The sequence below is a fragment of the Pavona decussata genome, unplaced genomic scaffold, assembly GCF_977016875.1.
Source record: "Pavona decussata unplaced genomic scaffold, jaPavDecu1.1 SCAFFOLD_72, whole genome shotgun sequence".
NCBI lineage: Eukaryota > Metazoa > Cnidaria > Anthozoa > Scleractinia > Agariciidae > Pavona > Pavona decussata.
In genome coordinates this window covers 4,411,153-4,430,095 of record NW_028145491.1, presented here as the reverse complement: position 1 = coordinate 4,430,095, position 18,943 = coordinate 4,411,153, and the positions used below count along the sequence as shown (strand labels likewise).

At 41.8% G+C, this 18,943-nt stretch overlaps 4 protein-coding genes across 4 annotated transcripts in view; 2 read left to right on the top strand and 2 right to left on the bottom strand.

Moving 5' to 3' along the window:
- LOC146477062 (uncharacterized) overlaps nucleotides 1-18,943 on the top strand; it is a 450,556-nt gene that overhangs the window by 30,642 nt on the left and 400,971 nt on the right. The window lies entirely within an intron of this gene.
- On the bottom strand, nucleotides 411-1,548 carry LOC146477076 (uncharacterized). The gene has a single exon (XM_085114136.1). The coding sequence runs from the start codon at nucleotides 1,465-1,467 to the stop codon at nucleotides 910-912; it is 558 nt and encodes a 185-aa protein (XP_084970262.1). The 5' UTR covers nucleotides 1,468-1,548; the 3' UTR covers nucleotides 411-909.
- Nucleotides 9,032-18,943, top strand: part of LOC146477073 (atrial natriuretic peptide receptor 1-like) — a 69,639-nt gene continuing 59,727 nt past the window's right edge. The window contains exons 1-2 of the mRNA XM_085114090.1: nucleotides 9,032-9,706; nucleotides 18,606-18,892. Of these exons, the coding sequence (XP_084970216.1) occupies nucleotides 9,043-9,706; nucleotides 18,606-18,892 (951 nt within the window). The 5' untranslated portion in view covers nucleotides 9,032-9,042. The remainder of the gene's footprint in view (nucleotides 9,707-18,605; nucleotides 18,893-18,943) is intronic.
- On the bottom strand, nucleotides 10,278-11,415 carry LOC146477075 (uncharacterized). The gene has a single exon (XM_085114137.1). It carries the CDS (start codon nucleotides 11,332-11,334, stop codon nucleotides 10,777-10,779), a length of 558 nt encoding a protein of 185 aa, XP_084970263.1. The 5' UTR covers nucleotides 11,335-11,415; the 3' UTR covers nucleotides 10,278-10,776.

The window sequence follows — 18,943 nt, the reverse complement described above, 5'->3', positions numbered from 1 at the left end:
AATACATGAATTTCAAACGGTACAGACAACAAAGAGATGGTTCAAGTGTCCATTACAAAATAGCACAGAAAATTGAAAAGTGGCACAGCCAAAGTATAAATTGTTCAACTTTCCATACTGGAATAGGAAAGTGTAAAACGAAACGAGCTAGCCAAAACACAAATAAACTAGCAACTCATATCGAAGTGGAGCGTCAAATAGTTAAACAGTCATGGGCATAGCCAGCTATTTTTTGCCATTTAAGCCCAAGTTGTGCAGCGTAAGTCAGATATATCAAAATTTGCCAACGTCCAACGTAGGAACCGGGTGGTCTTACTAGTTTTATCCCTGGCAGACAACGATCTAATGCTTTAATTAATGCAGATGCACAACTGATTCCTTTTCCTCGTGGGATTTTGCTATTTTAAAAGGAAAATTTAAAATTAATAAAGACTGCCTGGTATGATCAAGTGCATGACTATTACGGACTGACCATCACTCAAATGCAAGCCTTCTTGGTTTGCTCGCACAGAAGTCGCTGACGACTCTCTCGGGGTCAGTCGGCATCTCCCTGTATGCGTGCATAAGAGCGAGAGATGATAGTCGCTCTGTCAGCATAGTAGACCGCACGTATCTTTTCACTCTTTTCATGGTGCTAAGTGATCTCTCTGGTGTTCTGCTAAGCAGTGGACACTGGCATGGTGAGGAGAATCATGGTAAACACGGTGGCAACATTGGGATAGAGATCTTCACTTATGCAGCTTAGTGTGTCCTTCAGGTTGTTTGGTTTCTCCCCCTCGGCAAGCGCTCATCTCGCTTTTCGCTTTTCAACGAACGATCTCGTTGTCGAAGGCCACTCTATGAATCGAGTCGTTGAGGCATTGTAAATCTTGTTAGTAGTTTCGCTGTTGAGTGATCCGAGCTGCGTAGTTATGAGTTATTGACCCAGGAACCGATCATTGTGGTTGAGCAGCCTATCACTGAGCTCTTGAATAAGATGATCAACAAAAGGCAAGTAGAGGGCTCTGTACCAATACTGCTGTGGTGCAACGGCAGGTACGTTGGCTCGGTTACGCTGGATTGCAGATATCCTTGCACGTTGGGCTCAATTTCACAACCTGCTGCCAACTCCTTTGCACGCTCAAACAGTTCACTCCAAACCGTTTGGTCGTTTCTCTCCTCCCTTAATACACTGATGACTACCTTTGACTCCTTGGCTGCCTCAATGAGGTTGATAGATTGACCTTGGAGCATGGTGGATAGTGCCACTGTATTTGAAAGGACAAGCTCTGTTGCACATAGCGCCATTATAAAGTCGAACTGCAGGATGGAGCTCAGGTACCCTCTCGCCCTAGCGTCTCCACCCTCTGCAAGGCTCTCTAATGCCCGTATCACCACTGGAAAGGCTGTACGGAAGGTATACAAGGAGTCAGCTCTACTTCCCCATCGTGTCTCACGCAGGGTTCGCGACTTGGCGCGCCGCTCCATCTCAACCCTTACTGCCGCATCTTGAGACAGGCACTCAGGATCGAACTAACGCCATCAATCTAGCTCTTTGCAGAGTAATGAAACGCAAAAGCCATCTGCTGTATAGGGTTCCGAGCATGTTTCTCCCCAAGGGCTCTTTACAAGCATGTCCAAGCATTTTGAATGATCAGCTTATGTCCGTTCCACTTTCTTTCTAACAATTACAGGGGCACAGCTATCAAAGTCGCTGTAAGGCGGAAATCAAAAGTCAACTAAATTTTCGTGCGCACAAACATTTCAAAGTTCTACAGTAACATTTCTTTCCTTTGTTAACCTTTAAGCATTTTTAATGTATAATATTAAAAGCCATTATTTTATTTTTTCAAAATAAAACGTTGATATTGCGGGTATTCGCTATTGAATAGTACGGCAACAGAAAATACGGCCTTTCGGCTGTTAAAAAACTAATTACGAAAATTCTTATTAAGCTAAAAAACTAATTACGAAATTTCTTATTAAGCCCGTGCTTAATGGCTTAAAGGCTAGCTACGCCCCTGACAGTCGAGTCAAAGTGGGAATAGCTCACCCTTCATTTGCAATTTAGAACAGTCAAAACGAGAATGGACTAGTTCCCGATGTTCAAACAACACATTGTAATCGCGAATGGTTCCCTTGAACATGAAATGAATTAGCGATGCGTGAAATAGCTGAGCGTTATGTAGAATGGTTGACTGTAGCATCAAATGACATAGCGTTGCGTGAAATAGCTCAATATGATGTCGAATAGCACAGCACAACAACCGGTCCAGCATAACTTCATGTGGTACAGCTCAACAAGAAATTGTTTGGCAATGCATCAAACGTTACAGACTAAACGGCAAAGCGGTTTAGTCTACCGTGAAATAGTTGACAATGAAGTAAAATGGCTGAGTGTGACATGAACCAGCGCAGCGTGACGTTAACTAAAGGTCGCCGAAACAGCCAAAAATACAAGAAGAGCAAATGGAACAGCGGTCTGCTGGAGGTCATGACGTCACACAATTTTTGACAGCTGGCAACAGAGGTATGACATCACAATTGATTGTGAAATTTGGCGCGGAATTTCAGAGTGAGGACGCAGTCTTTGTGCCTTATGCCTCGCAAGAGTGACCGACTTTGAGAAAGTCTAAAATACCTCCCGGAGGAGGTAATACGAGTACCCTAAAAACGACTGCGTGGGAGGCTAGACATCGGCTTGCTTGATTATAATCCGGTATATTTCTATTATTTGCTTCCTTCAATGATTACTTTATTAATTTACTGTCCTCCAACACCGCCCGCGGGGAGTCTCATATGAAAGGGGAGGGGATGCTTGTCGTCTCGCTTAGGGGTGTAAATTTCAGATTTTGGTCTCACTTAGGGTGGTCTGGAAAAAGCGCCATTATATTTAGCCATGAAGGTCTCGTTTAGGGTTGCACGCAAAAAGTTACCGTATTTTTTATTTGTTTAGGAGGTCGAAAAAATTTTGGGCCATGCCCAGATTCGTTTCCTTTTGGGGTTTAATTCCAAATTTCCGACCAGCATACCCGCCCCTTTCATAAGAGATTCCCTTCCCCCCCCCCCCGGGTTTCACCGTATCACGCATAATTTTTTATCGCTATTCGGAAGAATTCGCCGCCTCTAATTTTGTATTACATGTTGTATTCCTCAATTTTCATTTTCTGTGCGTTCGCGTATCCTCAACTATGAGTTTTCAAACTTCTCATTGACGTTGAACTCAGTCGAAAATATTTGTTTACCGTGAGATTTTGGCGAGTAGCGTTTGTACTGCAGTTGTCGCGCAGTTGCGCCCCCCCAGCAGACCGCTGTTCCATTTCACGTTTGGCTGTTCCATTTGCTCTTCTTGTATTTTTGGTGGTTTCTGCGACCTTAAGTTAACGTCACGCTGCGCTGGTTCATGTCACACTCAGCCATTTCACTTCATTGCCAACTATTTCACGGTAGACTAAACCGCTTTGCCGTTTAGCCTGAAACGTTTGATGCATTGCCAAACAATTTCTTGTTGAGCTGTACCACATGAAGTTATGCTGGACCGGTTGTTATGCTGTGCTGTTCGACATCATATTGAGCTATTTCACGCAATGCTATGTCATTTGATGCTACGGTCAACGATTCTACACACGTATTTCACGCATCGCTAATTCGTAAGGCGGACCGAGTTAAGGTTTCGGTAGCATTATCAAATTCTTTTTTCTCTTTGGGTCGCGATGGGCCGAGAGATAAGACTTCGGGCCACGAGTTATTGTTCTCGGTCTCGTTTTTTGTACTCGAGTGGCACGAGTAAAGTTTTCGGTGGCGTTATCAAATTCTTCGCTTTCTTTGTACTCGGGCCGTGAGGCGCCGAGTTAAGTAATCGGGGAAGGGGAGGGGAGGGTCCCGAACTCCCTAAATTTTTTTGCTTCCTAAGCTCCCCCTCCCTTTCCCCGATGTTTTTTGCGAGTCACTATTCTTTCGAATCAAAACATTTGGCGTCGGTTGTGAAGCGTTCGTGAACGTTTCCCTCAGCGCAGATAGGGTTCTGGAGTCGTTAGAACAAAAAGGTGAAGGCAATAATAGCATGTCGAGTGGCGAAGAAAGCTAAAACGTAAGGATTAAAGCCCGTGGATATCACGGCATAAGAGAAGAGGAGGTAGCTTGAACATGGTGCATTCTGTTTCGTCTGATTAGCGAGGGTGACCGTTGTGCAAGAAATCATGAGCCTTTGGAAGGTTTGTCGCACGAGCAGCACGCGCATGAATTTAACTCTGCATGATGTAGATGGTGGGTATCGAAAACGCGAATGCGAAATCGAAACAGAAAAGTGTAGTGACATTTTGCAGCTTTCTTCGGGACCCTCGCAAGACGCTGCAGAATGGTCAGAAAATTCAAAAAATTCCAAAGATTCGAATGCAGACCTTACAGAAGAAGAATGGTCATATAGAATCGAACGGTCGATCGCATGCAAGTGCACGCTGAGGAAGAGGGGAAAGGGGAGACAGTTTTTGACTAGCTTTGATTTGGGTGACCACAATAAGACTTAATTTTCCAATTTGACTTTATAGAGATGTAATTAATAGGTAACGCGATCGCTATCGTATCACACTCAGTCCTGCGATGACAATTCTCGTGTTTGATTCCTCAGCCGGAAAAATCCTGACCCTTCATGGGCTATCGCGCGGAGCATTTTTATTACGAAAAGCGAAACAAGGCACGTGCAGAAAAATTGGCGGGCCAAGGAATACAACACACACGACAAATCATGCGAAGGTCTGCGAACGTACTTGCAATTTTGTCATCAGTTTTTGAATTTGTTCAAGGAGGAAACCGTTTTGTCAACAAACTTCTTTAATTTGTGCCCTAGCCTGCTCACAGAGTTTTGTTTGGCTAAATCATGTTTCATATCGTTGATACATCTGGGTAAAAGAATTTGAGCTTACATGGATAAGTTGATATTAGAGTGTTTATGTCAGTGTATACTAAATAGTACAACACTGAGACGCGAAGCGAATAAATATGAGATCAAATGTGCGAGTTACTTGTAGTCGTCTATTAGCGGGCTCGAATAGCGCGCAGTAGAAAAAAAAATCCAAAAGATTTGCGGCAAACTACAAAATCTATTGTAAGGTATTCATTTATCTATAAAATTATGGTCATTGCGAATGACAAACGCAGTTTTGATTTGCCACCATGGCAGAGTTTTCTCAAATGCATTCCAGCATCTCCGAAGGACGCTCAGTACTAGTGTTGTTGTTACTAAACATCGCTTCTCGAAGCTTGCGGATTTCTCGTTCTTCGCCTTCTCGCTGGTGTAATAAAATCAGGCTATCGAGCGTACACACTATAGTAAGTTTATCACTGAATGCTGATGAAATACTGGATTTAAGTACGTAAGTTTGAGGGAGCTTCTCGGCTTTTCGAACCGCGCGTAATAAAAAAAGGTCGATGCCGCGAGATATCGACATTGCATTGTACTAAAATAAAACCGTATACGTTCGCAAAAGGTCTGGCATTTCTTGAAAGTCATGGGACATTCACAAAGCGGCCCTGCAAAAATCCCCATGTGTTTTACATGGACAGCCTTTTCGTTTCTTTCTGAAACGTAACCAAAACACTGGCCGGTCAGTTTTATTTTTATACCAGCAATTTATAAGCCTTGCCCGCCGTATCCCGCCGGAGTGGTGTACTAGCTTCTAATTGGTCCAAAAACAATTGGCTTGACAGCGCTAACGTTATCGCTCACATGCGCCGAACCGTGAAACTCTCCCTTTAAGGCTGGTTTCCATATGATCGCAGATCGCAATAAGGTCTGCGATCGTCTGCGATCCTGCGATCGTGATCGCAGACGATTGCAGAAGATAAAACCATGTTCTATCTAAAGGCTGGTTTCCATATGATCGCGGATCGCAGATCGCAGATCGCAAACAATCGCAATTGATCGCAGACGATCGCAGGAGATAGAACATGGTTCTATCTTCTGCGATCGTCTGCGATCACGATCGCAGGATCGCAGACGATCGCAGAAGTAGTTTCCATATGATCGCAGACGATCGCAGACCTTATTGCGAGCTGCGCATGCGATCTGCGATCTGCGATCCGCGATCATATGGAAACCAGCCTTTAGATAGAACATGGTTCTATCTTCTGCGATCGTCTGCGATCATCGCAGACGATCGAAGACCTTATTGCGATCTGCGATCATATGGAAACCAGCCTTTAAAATACCATGACAGTCAGAATGCGTCAATTTTATCTGTAAAATACGCCGCCACTTCCATGATGTTATCCTAAAATGCTTGATAAGCGGTTAGAAGACCATAATATAATAAGCTTATATATTTCTTGTTCTTAGAGGGCTTTGTAATTATAACAATAACAATCTTTTATTAGGTTACCAACGTCACCGAATGGTAATTACACGGAATACCCGCATTAAAATATGTCCTCCCCTAGTACGGATGTATTGTTCTGATTGTCTTCAACAGAAGCGGCCCAATCAAAATCTATTATTTGGGCACATATCACAAGAGAGGGGACCCACTCATCCCTTTCTCGTATGTGACGACAAATCATCATTTGATTTATTCTTTAAACCTACATTAAATTCTGCCCTCTCCCAGAAGGGATCTATTGTTGTGATTGTCTTCAACAGAAGCAGCCCAATCATTATCCATTATCGGCGTGTATATCACGAGGGAGGGGACCCACTCATCCTAACCTGTGTGACGTCAAAGCAAGTCATCATTTCGAAAAGTTGTTTTTGTTCAATGGCGACCACATGTATGAATTTAAGACTCTGATCTGCCGTTTTCAGAGAGAAAAAAAACCTTTTTCAAGCAGTAAATCGAAATGATAACTTCTAGGTAGTACTCAACAGTTGAAACGGTGGAAATTGGGAGAGTTCACAGCGAAGAAACTCCGCTTTCAAAAACAGATCGAATAATCAACGCGAAGGATTAGAGCTATAGGAGGCCAGACCAGTTCAGCGGGGTCATGACGTTATTGCAGAGTTATTTCTGGTATGATTCCTAGTAACACAACGATAAGTATCACGCAATATATCTGAAAAAAACCATTCAGACAATTATTTCAATTGCCAAGGGAGGATAGTTTTTAAATATCTGCGAAACATACAATGGGGAATAATTGGGGCTACATTAAGCATTCCGTGTTAATGCCATTAGCCGGGCATCTCGTTTACAGAAGGATAAAATTTAAATTACAGAAAAACCGTGAAAAAAAACTACTTAAACCAAAGTTAAGTGTTGCGCAAGCGAAAGAGAATTTGGCTGCTAGACAATTAAATGCTATTTAACGTTTGTTTCACTGTTTTCTTTTGTATAATTTAGACTAAGAGATACTAGCGCATTAATTTTTTTATGTGGGTTCTGTGAAATTTTCCCACACGACCAAGTGATTTTAGCTCATGCTTGGGATCAGGTGACGTCGACCTCCAATTACTCGTTTTCTTTGTATTTAACAAAAGCATGTAGAACGTTACAAAACTGTTACAAAACTTCAAGTATGTGCGTGTGTGTGTGTACGTGTGCGCGGTCAAAGTTAATTATCATAAGTCCATGCATATTGTAATTCTAATATAAGATAGCTATTTTTTAAAAGTGAGGAAGCCTGAATTTATAAGCCTCGTGGTTTCTTTCAGGTTTTCTCGCCATTTATTTTCTTTCGTCAATTTTCATCATTTTTTTTTCCATCTGTAATTGTTGTATATGGCAAAATAAATATTGTATTGTATATTGTATTGTAAGTAGGCTTTATTAAGCAGTATTGAAACTTTTGTCATTGTAATATTAAAAATAGAACGCCACTCGTCCGGACGTTGGCACTCCTATTGTTTTGATAGACACTTTCCGAAAAACAAATTACACTGTTGCTCGCCGACAGCTTTTGCTGATTTAAATTGGACATGGAAACACGTAATCTCTCATTTTATATAATCTCACTGCTTTGTTTTACACTGAGCCTAATGTAAACACTGAAGGAAGTTTAATTTTGGAGAACTATAACTGCCATACACTTACTTCCTGCTTGCGTCATGGGATCGTTTGATATTCACTTCATAGATTTTACTGATAGGTTGCCTTCAGTCCCTACGTTGCTACGTTAATAATTGATGAGAAATTAAAATTAAGTAAAATGCAATTCACTTAAAAAGCTACATCTTTGATGATAAAATAAATCTTTTGGGCCAGCGCAAAAAGTCTGCTCGATTTGTATGTATAAATAGAACTTCTATTTATTCAGGCTTTAGAATCAGCGATTTTGATGGAGGTATTTCAAACAAGGAAATTAGTCCCTTTTTAGTGGAAGAAATGTCACTGGACTCCGGTAGAAACTTAAGCCCATCTTGTGCTAAACCGTCGACATAAAAACATTTAATTCAGTCAATACACTTGCCAGTAGCATGTTTATCAAATAAGAGAAAGTGTCATTATGCACTCAAAAACAACTGAAATGAAACTAACAAATAGACAGAATATTGTTTTCTTTTGTTTAACACTCCTGTCTGAATACAAATTATGAGCAGCAAGAAAATGCTCACGAAAACTGGAGATATGCTGTTCGCATACAGCTGAAACGTAAGGTAGATTTACAGTGATGCCTATATAACTTGTAAAAAAAAATAGAACATAATGACACTTACAGATGCAAAAGTAGCATCTAGTTAACTGATTTCGCCGTCTGGCGCTTGTCTAAAAGACGGTTAAATACTTTTTTTCCCAGTCTTACAGGTCGAGGTATCGTTTCTTATATGATGATTTTGTTGCCTATGATATTGATCTTTTCATTCGGTCTTAAAACTGAGTACGAACGGCAGTCTAATTACTGGCCAAAGTGTATTTCATATCAAAATATGGATCACTCTCTTTGGTCGACATGGTTTACGTCTAGCGAGGTCATTACATAGACGGCTTCGTAGCTCTTTTTGACACTGACATGTACGGCTCTATGCTGAAATACACGTCAACTACACTCAGTAGACATTGTTAATATTATGATTGCTAAAATTAGTTTAAAAATTATTCGTGCTTGCTTTCTTTTGCTCGCACAGGAAAACGCACCATGGGGATCACCTTTCTTCGCGTCAGGTTTTTTGTGGTGTTTCTGTCTATTTACCTGGTTGGATCGGAAACTGTCCACATTGGCATCCTGCTGCCAATATCAATGCCAGGGTATTCAGAACTGGGGAGAGCTTTACAACTTATTGTACAGCCTGCCATTCAAGATGTTTTTAAACAAAACACGCTTACACGGGAATGGAACATAACCTACACTGTTGAGGACAGTGCATGTCACAAAACAATTGCAGTTGGGAAAACTTATGAACTACAAAATGCAGATGCATTTATCGGACCTGCATGCTCCGATTCGTGCTTGTCAGCAGCTTTGCTGGCTTCGTATTGGAATAAACCAATGATCTCCTACTCGTGTTCGTCTGTAGAGCTGAGTAAACGTGGCAACTTTCCCACTTTTGCTCGGACACAACCGTTTAGTAGGACGTTTACGCAAGAGACACCAGATTTGCTTTACCGTGCCATGTTGTTTTACAAGTGGAAACGCGCCGCTTTCATTTCTACTGAGGATCATGTGTGGTCACCAATTGCTATCTCCATGGCAGAGCTTTTTCAAAGAAATAACATCAGTGTACCATTCAAGGGATTTTATGCACCCAGTTTTTCGTTTTCCCACAAAACGTTTCTGAATCAAGTCAAGGATGAAGCGCGAGGTAAGCACTTGTTATTCAATAAACGAATCCCAACGATACCGTTACATGCTGAAGAACTCTAGCTATATAAACGTAGACGTTTACGTCAAAAACCCGAAATGGCATGCACGTTTGAACTACTAGTTTTTATATAGGAAAGTATGGGGGCCGTCACCACCAAAAATACATGAATTTCAAACGGTACAGACAACAAAGAGATGGTTCAAGTGTCCATTACAAAATAGCACAGAAAATTGAAAAGTGGCACAGCCAAAGTATAAATTGTTCAACTTTCCATACTGGAATAGGAAAGTGTAAAACGAAACGAGCTAGCCAAAACACAAATAAACTAGCAACTCATATCGAAGTGGAGCGTCAAATAGTTAAACAGTCATGGGCATAGCCAGCTATTTTTTGCCATTTAAGCCCAAGTTGTGCAGCGTAAGTCAGATATATCAAAATTTGCCAACGTCCAACGTAGGAACCGGGTGGTCTTACTAGTTTTATCCCTGGCAGACAACGATCTAATGCTTTAATTAATGCAGATGCACAACTGATTCCTTTTCCTCGTGGGATTTTGCTATTTTAAAAGGAAAATTTAAAATTAATAAAGACTGCCTGGTATGATCAAGTGCATGACTATTACGGACTGACCATCACTCAAATGCAAGCCTTCTTGGTTTGCTCGCACAGAAGTCGCTGACGACTCTCTCGGGGTCAGTCGGCATCTCCCTGTATGCGTGCATAAGAGCGAGAGATGATAGTCGCTCTGTCAGCATAGTAGACCGCACGTATCTTTTCACTCTTTTCATGGTGCTAAGTGATCTCTCTGGTGTTCTGCTAAGCAGTGGACACTGGCATGGTGAGGAGAATCATGGTAAACACGGTGGCAACATTGGGATAGAGATCTTCACTTATGCAGCTTAGTGTGTCCTTCAGGTTGTTTGGTTTCTCCCCCTCGGCAAGCGCTCATCTCGCTTTTCGCTTTTCAACGAACGATCTCGTTGTCGAAGGCCACTCTATGAATCGAGTCGTTGAGGCATTGTAAATCTTGTTAGTAGTTTCGCTGTTGAGTGATCCGAGCTGCGTAGTTATGAGTTATTGACCCAGGAACCGATCATTGTGGTTGAGCAGCCTATCACTGAGCTCTTGAATAAGATGATCAACAAAAGGCAAGTAGAGGGCTCTGTACCAATACTGCTGTGGTGCAACGGCAGGTACGTTGGCTCGGTTACGCTGGATTGCAGATATCCTTGCACGTTGGGCTCAATTTCACAACCTGCTGCCAACTCCTTTGCACGCTCAAACAGTTCACTCCAAACCGTTTGGTCGTTTCTCTCCTCCCTTAATACACTGATGACTACCTTTGACTCCTTGGCTGCCTCAATGAGGTTGATAGATTGACCTTGGAGCATGGTGGATAGTGCCACTGTATTTGAAAGGACAAGCTCTGTTGCACATAGCGCCATTATAAAGTCGAACTGCAGGATGGAGCTCAGGTACCCTCTCGCCCTAGCGTCTCCACCCTCTGCAAGGCTCTCTAATGCCCGTATCACCACTGGAAAGGCTGTACGGAAGGTATACAAGGAGTCAGCTCTACTTCCCCATCGTGTCTCACGCAGGGTTCGCGACTTGGCGCGCCGCTCCATCTCAACCCTTACTGCCGCATCTTGAGACAGGCACTCAGGATCGAACTAACGCCATCAATCTAGCTCTTTGCAGAGTAATGAAACGCAAAAGCCATCTGCTGTATAGGGTTCCGAGCATGTTTCTCCCCAAGGGCTCTTTACAAGCATGTCCAAGCATTTTGAATGATCAGCTTATGTCCGTTCCACTTTCTTTCTAACAATTACAGGGGCACAGCTATCAAAGTCGCTGTAAGGCGGAAATCAAAAGTCAACTAAATTTTCGTGCGCACAAACATTTCAAAGTTCTACAGTAACATTTCTTTCCTTTGTTAACCTTTAAGCATTTTTAATGTATAATATTAAAAGCCATTATTTTATTTTTTCAAAATAAAACGTTGATATTGCGGGTATTCGCTATTGAATAGTACGGCAACAGAAAATACGGCCTTTCGGCTGTTAAAAAACTAATTACGAAAATTCTTATTAAGCTAAAAAACTAATTACGAAATTTCTTATTAAGCCCGTGCTTAATGGCTTAAAGGCTAGCTACGCCCCTGACAGTCGAGTCAAAGTGGGAATAGCTCACCCTTCATTTGCAATTTAGAACAGTCAAAACGAGAATGGACTAGTTCCCGATGTTCAAACAACACATTGTAATCGCGAATGGTTCCCTTGAACATGAAATGAATTAGCGATGCGTGAAATAGCTGAGCGTTATGTAGAATGGTTGACTGTAGCATCAAATGACATAGCGTTGCGTGAAATAGCTCAATATGATGTCGAATAGCACAGCACAACAACCGGTCCAGCATAACTTCATGTGGTACAGCTCAACAAGAAATTGTTTGGCAATGCATCAAACGTTACAGACTAAACGGCAAAGCGGTTTAGTCTACCGTGAAATAGTTGACAATGAAGTAAAATGGCTGAGTGTGACATGAACCAGCGCAGCGTGACGTTAACTAAAGGTCGCCGAAACAGCCAAAAATACAAGAAGAGCAAATGGAACAGCGGTCTGCTGGAGGTCATGACGTCACACAATTTTTGACAGCTGGCAACAGAGGTATGACATCACAATTGATTGTGAAATTTGGCGCGGAATTTCAGAGTGAGGACGCAGTCTTTGTGCCTTATGCCTCGCAAGAGTGACCGACTTTGAGAAAGTCTAAAATACCTCCCGGAGGAGGTAATACGAGTACCCTAAAAACGACTGCGTGGGAGGCTAGACATCGGCTTGCTTGATTATAATCCGGTATATTTCTATTATTTGCTTCCTTCAATGATTACTTTATTAATTTACTGTCCTCCAACACCGCCCGCGGGGAGTCTCATATGAAAGGGGAGGGGATGCTTGTCGTCTCGCTTAGGGGTGTAAATTTCAGATTTTGGTCTCACTTAGGGTGGTCTGGAAAAAGCGCCATTATATTTAGCCATGAAGGTCTCGTTTAGGGTTGCACGCAAAAAGTTACCGTATTTTTTATTTGTTTAGGAGGTCGAAAAAATTTTGGGCCATGCCCAGATTCGTTTCCTTTTGGGGTTTAATTCCAAATTTCCGACCAGCATACCCGCCCCTTTCATAAGAGATTCCCTTCCCCCCCCCCCCGGGTTTCACCGTATCACGCATAATTTTTTTATCGCTATTCGGAAGAATTCGCCGCCTCTAATTTTGTATTACATGTTGTATTCCTCAATTTTCATTTTCTGTGCGTTCGCGTATCCTCAACTATGAGTTTTCAAACTTCTCATTGACGTTGAACTCAGTCGAAAATATTTGTTTACCGTGAGATTTTGGCGAGTAGCGTTTGTACTGCAGTTGTCGCGCAGTTGCGCCCCCCCAGCAGACCGCTGTTCCATTTCACGTTTGGCTGTTCCATTTGCTCTTCTTGTATTTTTGGTGGTTTCTGCGACCTTAAGTTAACGTCACGCTGCGCTGGTTCATGTCACACTCAGCCATTTCACTTCATTGCCAACTATTTCACGGTAGACTAAACCGCTTTGCCGTTTAGCCTGAAACGTTTGATGCATTGCCAAACAATTTCTTGTTGAGCTGTACCACATGAAGTTATGCTGGACCGGTTGTTATGCTGTGCTGTTCGACATCATATTGAGCTATTTCACGCAATGCTATGTCATTTGATGCTACGGTCAACGATTCTACACACGTATTTCACGCATCGCTAATTCGTAAGGCGGACCGAGTTAAGGTTTCGGTAGCATTATCAAATTCTTTTTTCTCTTTGGGTCGCGATGGGCCGAGAGATAAGACTTCGGGCCACGAGTTATTGTTCTCGGTCTCGTTTTTTGTACTCGAGTGGCACGAGTAAAGTTTTCGGTGGCGTTATCAAATTCTTCGCTTTCTTTGTACTCGGGCCGTGAGGCGCCGAGTTAAGTAATCGGGGAAGGGGAGGGGAGGGTCCCGAACTCCCTAAATTTTTTTGCTTCCTAAGCTCCCCCTCCCTTTCCCCGATGTTTTTTGCGAGTCACTATTCTTTCGAATCAAAACATTTGGCGTCGGTTGTGAAGCGTTCGTGAACGTTTCCCTCAGCGCAGATAGGGTTCTGGAGTCGTTAGAACAAAAAGGTGAAGGCAATAATAGCATGTCGAGTGGCGAAGAAAGCTAAAACGTAAGGATTAAAGCCCGTGGATATCACGGCATAAGAGAAGAGGAGGTAGCTTGAACATGGTGCATTCTGTTTCGTCTGATTAGCGAGGGTGACCGTTGTGCAAGAAATCATGAGCCTTTGGAAGGTTTGTCGCACGAGCAGCACGCGCATGAATTTAACTCTGCATGATGTAGATGGTGGGTATCGAAAACGCGAATGCGAAATCGAAACAGAAAAGTGTAGTGACATTTTGCAGCTTTCTTCGGGACCCTCGCAAGACGCTGCAGAATGGTCAGAAAATTCAAAAAATTCCAAAGATTCGAATGCAGACCTTACAGAAGAAGAATGGTCATATAGAATCGAACGGTCGATCGCATGCAAGTGCACGCTGAGGAAGAGGGGAAAGGGGAGACAGTTTTTGACTAGCTTTGATTTGGGTGACCACAATAAGACTTAATTTTCCAATTTGACTTTATAGAGATGTAATTAATAGGTAACGCGATCGCTATCGTATCACACTCAGTCCTGCGATGACAATTCTCGTGTTTGATTCCTCAGCCGGAAAAATCCTGACCCTTCATGGGCTATCGCGCGGAGCATTTTTATTACGAAAAGCGAAACAAGGCACGTGCAGAAAAATTGGCGGGCCAAGGAATACAACACACACGACAAATCATGCGAAGGTCTGCGAACGTACTTGCAATTTTGTCATCAGTTTTTGAATTTGTTCAAGGAGGAAACCGTTTTGTCAACAAACTTCTTTAATTTGTGCCCTAGCCTGCTCACAGAGTTTTGTTTGGCTAAATCATGTTTCATATCGTTGATACATCTGGGTAAAAGAATTTGAGCTTACATGGATAAGTTGATATTAGAGTGTTTATGTCAGTGTATACTAAATAGGAGAATTAGAAATTGTCAATTGTACAGAAATTTTCATCCATCGTCAGTCGACAAATGCTTCCCCAAGAACCACCCAATAAACAAGGTCTTCAACAGACAGACACTAAAACTCAGCTTCTCATGCATGCCAAACATGAAAACCATCATCGCATCACATAAAAAAAAAAACAGATACTCTCAAATGTAGCAACAACCCCAAACGAAAATTATAACCCGAGCTGCAACTGCAGGAAGAAAGCAGATTGCCACTTGATGGTGAATGCCTCCAAGCGAACGACGGTAACAACAACTGAATCGTACGTGGGACTGGCACAACACATTCTTCCGAAACGCCAACAGACGCAATGCAACGGAACTATCTGAACAATATATGGACCCTGACGGACGCAAACAAAACATTTCTAATTTAATGGAAAGTACTCACAAAGTTCAAACCCGATAATAACATTAAAAAGAAATGTAACCTATGTCTTCACGAAAAGTTTATTTCCGTAGAAAAGATCTTAGTAGCCTGAACAAACGCAATGAATTACCAAGTCCAAACCCCCACAGAAATAGATATGTACTCAAAACTCTCGAAAAACGTAAAGTAACCGTTTGTATCATGGCACGTGAATTGTATCACGCCACGAGCATTGGTAATTTATCGCCCAGCAAACGCTTGTTTTAAATCACCAGTTCCAATGATTTCATAAATCCATGCCCTCATATAAATAGATACGTACCAAAAACCTCTCGTATAACGTAACGTTACTGTTTGTATCATGGCACGTGAACTCTCTCACGGCACGTGGAATTGTATTTTATCGCCTACCAGCTGCTTGCTTTAAATCACCAGTTTTTGATTATTTTATATACTTTACGGTCATTCGTTGAAGTTGCGTGATGAGTGTGGTCAGCTCCTGACCATATACGAAACAGAGCTGTAGCAATAAAACGATGAATCACTTCTGGAGCCTGAACTATTTTTTTCCTGGGTGTATATCTCCGTCTATTTCTATCGATTTTGGGGAGTCAGCGATGCTGGAAGGTATCACTGCTGTAGGCTTACGCACCACGCAGTCAAATATGGCCCGAGTATAAGCTGAAAACAGCTTCTTGTTTTTTATGTTACGCTGTACCATTCGCGATTACAATGTGTTGTTTGAATATCGGAAACTAGTCCATTCTCGTTTTGACTGTTCTAAATTGCAAATGAAGGGTGAGCTATTCCCACTTTGACTCGACTGTTTAATTATTCCATGTTCCACTTCGATATGAGTTGCTAGTTTATTTGTGTTTTGGCTAGCCCGTTTCGTTTTACACTTTCCTATTCCAGTATAGAAAGTTGAACAGTTTGTACTTTGGCTGTGCCATTTTTCAGTTGTCTGTGCTATTTTGTAATGGACACTTGAACCATCTCTTTGGTGTCTGTACCTTTTGAAATTCATGTATTTTTGGTGGTGACGGCCGCCCATAGGAAAGAGTACAGCCATACTGGGCCAATTTCTTTTTATTAATTGTTTCAAACTTTTCCTTGTGTCTCGGCAAATTTGCTTTCGTAGAAGCTGATTTTGGTGTGTACTGGGTCTGGTCTCTTCCTTACGAAATCGTCTGATACTGATCTCAGTTCTTTGTGTTCTAAGAGCATTTTGTGTACAAGAAAACTGAGCCAGTCAATGATAAGTGCAAGATGCTGTACTTTTGTAATCTGTTAACCACCAATATGTTCATTTTGACAAGTGAAGTTTAAACTGAAGGAAGAATGCTGTTAAAGAATGCTTTTAAAAGTTTTAAAAAACTCGTACATTTCCTCGACTACCAAATTCAGAACACACTAAAACTCACGGCGAATAATCATTACAGACAAAAATGCAAAATTTAGTCACTCGACAGTTGTAAAGTCCCTTGATGGCCCGCCGTGAATAGACCTTATTCGGGGAATACATATTATGACATAACATATTATTAACACAGTCTATATACTGCAACATTTTAGGCGACTAACTTTCGTCAGTGTTTTAGTATATTGTTAATATACCGACTCAAAATTAAGCCAGTAGTTATCGGCCTAAAATGTTGCAGTATATAATAACTATTAATGTACCGACGGCAAATAAGCCAGTAATTATTGGCCTAAAATATCGCAGTATGTAATAAGTGTTAATTCGCTTCGTTGTTTTGTTGCCCCGCGAGAGATCGTAATGAAAAGTTCCATTTTCGATTCCAGGTGGTCCAAAGAATCGCGTATAATTATCGTGATGTTAGGAAATGTCGTAATTGTATGACGCCTTAAATGATTGGGTTCAGGTTTATTCAATAATGTCCGGCGTAGCTGACGGGATGTTTAGCGAAGGTGAAAATCGGGCGAACAATCAGCGAAACCGAGTACTGAGTACGCCGCTCGCTGTCGCTGCTTACGCCGCTAATGGCGGCTCCGCCGCCAAAACTTTATATTCGGACAATACCGTCAGATACACAGGACCATACACTTACGATAACAGTCGCTCCATCTTCATATCGAAGGATCGGTATTGGCTTGGCTTGGTTTGACGTACCACTGGATCTCGATGCCACTGCTATTGGGGGAGCAGGGATAGCGCAGTATTGAGAGCACTCACCTCCTACCAATGTGGTCCGGGTTCGATTCCGACGGACTCGTAGTCATATGTGGGTTGTTTGTTGTTGGTTCCTGTTCTTGCTCCGAGAGAGTTTTCTCCGGGTACTCCGGTTTTCCACTCTGCTTAAAAACCAGTACTTCTAAATTCCAATTCGATCTGGAAAGTGTACCCAGTTATCGCTCTGCGCTAAATACATTGACATTTGCGTTTTCGTTGTATTGACTTGTACTTCTGGTAATTTTGTTACACTTTTACTTTCTTTGGTATTTTACTGCGTTGTTGTGTTTTACGTTTCACCCACATCCAGCACTCTTCGTAATGGGCTAAACCCTTGTGGGATTTGTCCGGCCTAGAGTTTCTGTTTTTGCATGCCCAGAACGCAGATCAACGCAGCCTTGAACAACCAAAACTTTTACGACCATGAATAAATATAGTGTTTAGCCGAATTTTATTTTTAGCGAGTTTCTTTATATGCTAATTTTCTTTAAAACTAAACCCAAACAGTACCACTTATCATTTGAACTTAAGTGCCATATCGATATAGCTACTACACAACTGGTTAATACTCGACACCTGTTCCATTATTTTCTTTTGTTTACTTTTAGCAAAACGATACTAGATATTGACGTTAACGTTAAATTGCACTACGCATTGAAGTGATTTTGGGTTAGAGCTAGTTTACGTCGCTATTCAATTATTCGTTTTCTTTGGACAACTTCTGAACTTCTGAAAACAAAGGGCAAAAAAAAGACCTGGTTCATAACACCTATCAAGATCTAGACATTTGAAATTATTCCTTATTGGTGTTATGAACCAGGATTTTTTTGCCCATTGTTTTCAAAACGTCCAAAGAAAACGCATAATTGAATAGCGACGTAAACTAGTTCTAACCCCAAATCATTTCAAACTAGGAGTTTCTTTAAAGCGAAAATCTGAGGTCATCTCAAAGTTAATTCTGAAATTAATCACTTAGAGAAGCTTTTCAACGTACACTGACCAGGCACACTAAGGAAACGCCCCTCATTTACAGTTCAAACGCAAAACAAAAGCTTTACGCATGGGAAAAAGGAAAATTCTTCATCTGGAAACAACAAACCCCATGTTGACTTAGCCCCTTTTGAACGACGTGGTTCGATGTTTTGGCAACACGACACACATCTAACCTATATGCTTGCTGTGTTTCTTTCAGTTATCTTCCTCCTGTGCTCTAGTGACGAGGTAGCCAAGTTTCTGGTAGCAGCTAATGATTTGGAAATGATGAACGGTGATTACGCTTTCACGACACTTGATTTTATTGTCCAAAATAGGTGGCAAACCGAAACATGGGCCGGTGGAAGAAGCCCTGAAGAATTCATTGCACTTTTTGATGGCATCAATAACCTTTCAGTGAAGGGGCCACACGGAGAACGATTTGAAAATTACTCACGGGAGCTTAATGAAGTGATAAAAGCAAATAATATATCACAAACACCGCTTGTAAGTATGAAGTTCTACTTCAGAAAACACCTTCAATTCCTTTGCACGTGA

Excerpts from the sequence above, each read along its gene's own strand:
- LOC146477075 (XM_085114137.1), bottom strand. The coding sequence starts at position 11,334 with ATGGAGCGGCGCGCCAAGTCGCGAACCCTGCGTGAGACACGATGGGGA.
- LOC146477076 (XM_085114136.1), bottom strand. The coding sequence starts at position 1,467 with ATGGAGCGGCGCGCCAAGTCGCGAACCCTGCGTGAGACACGATGGGGA.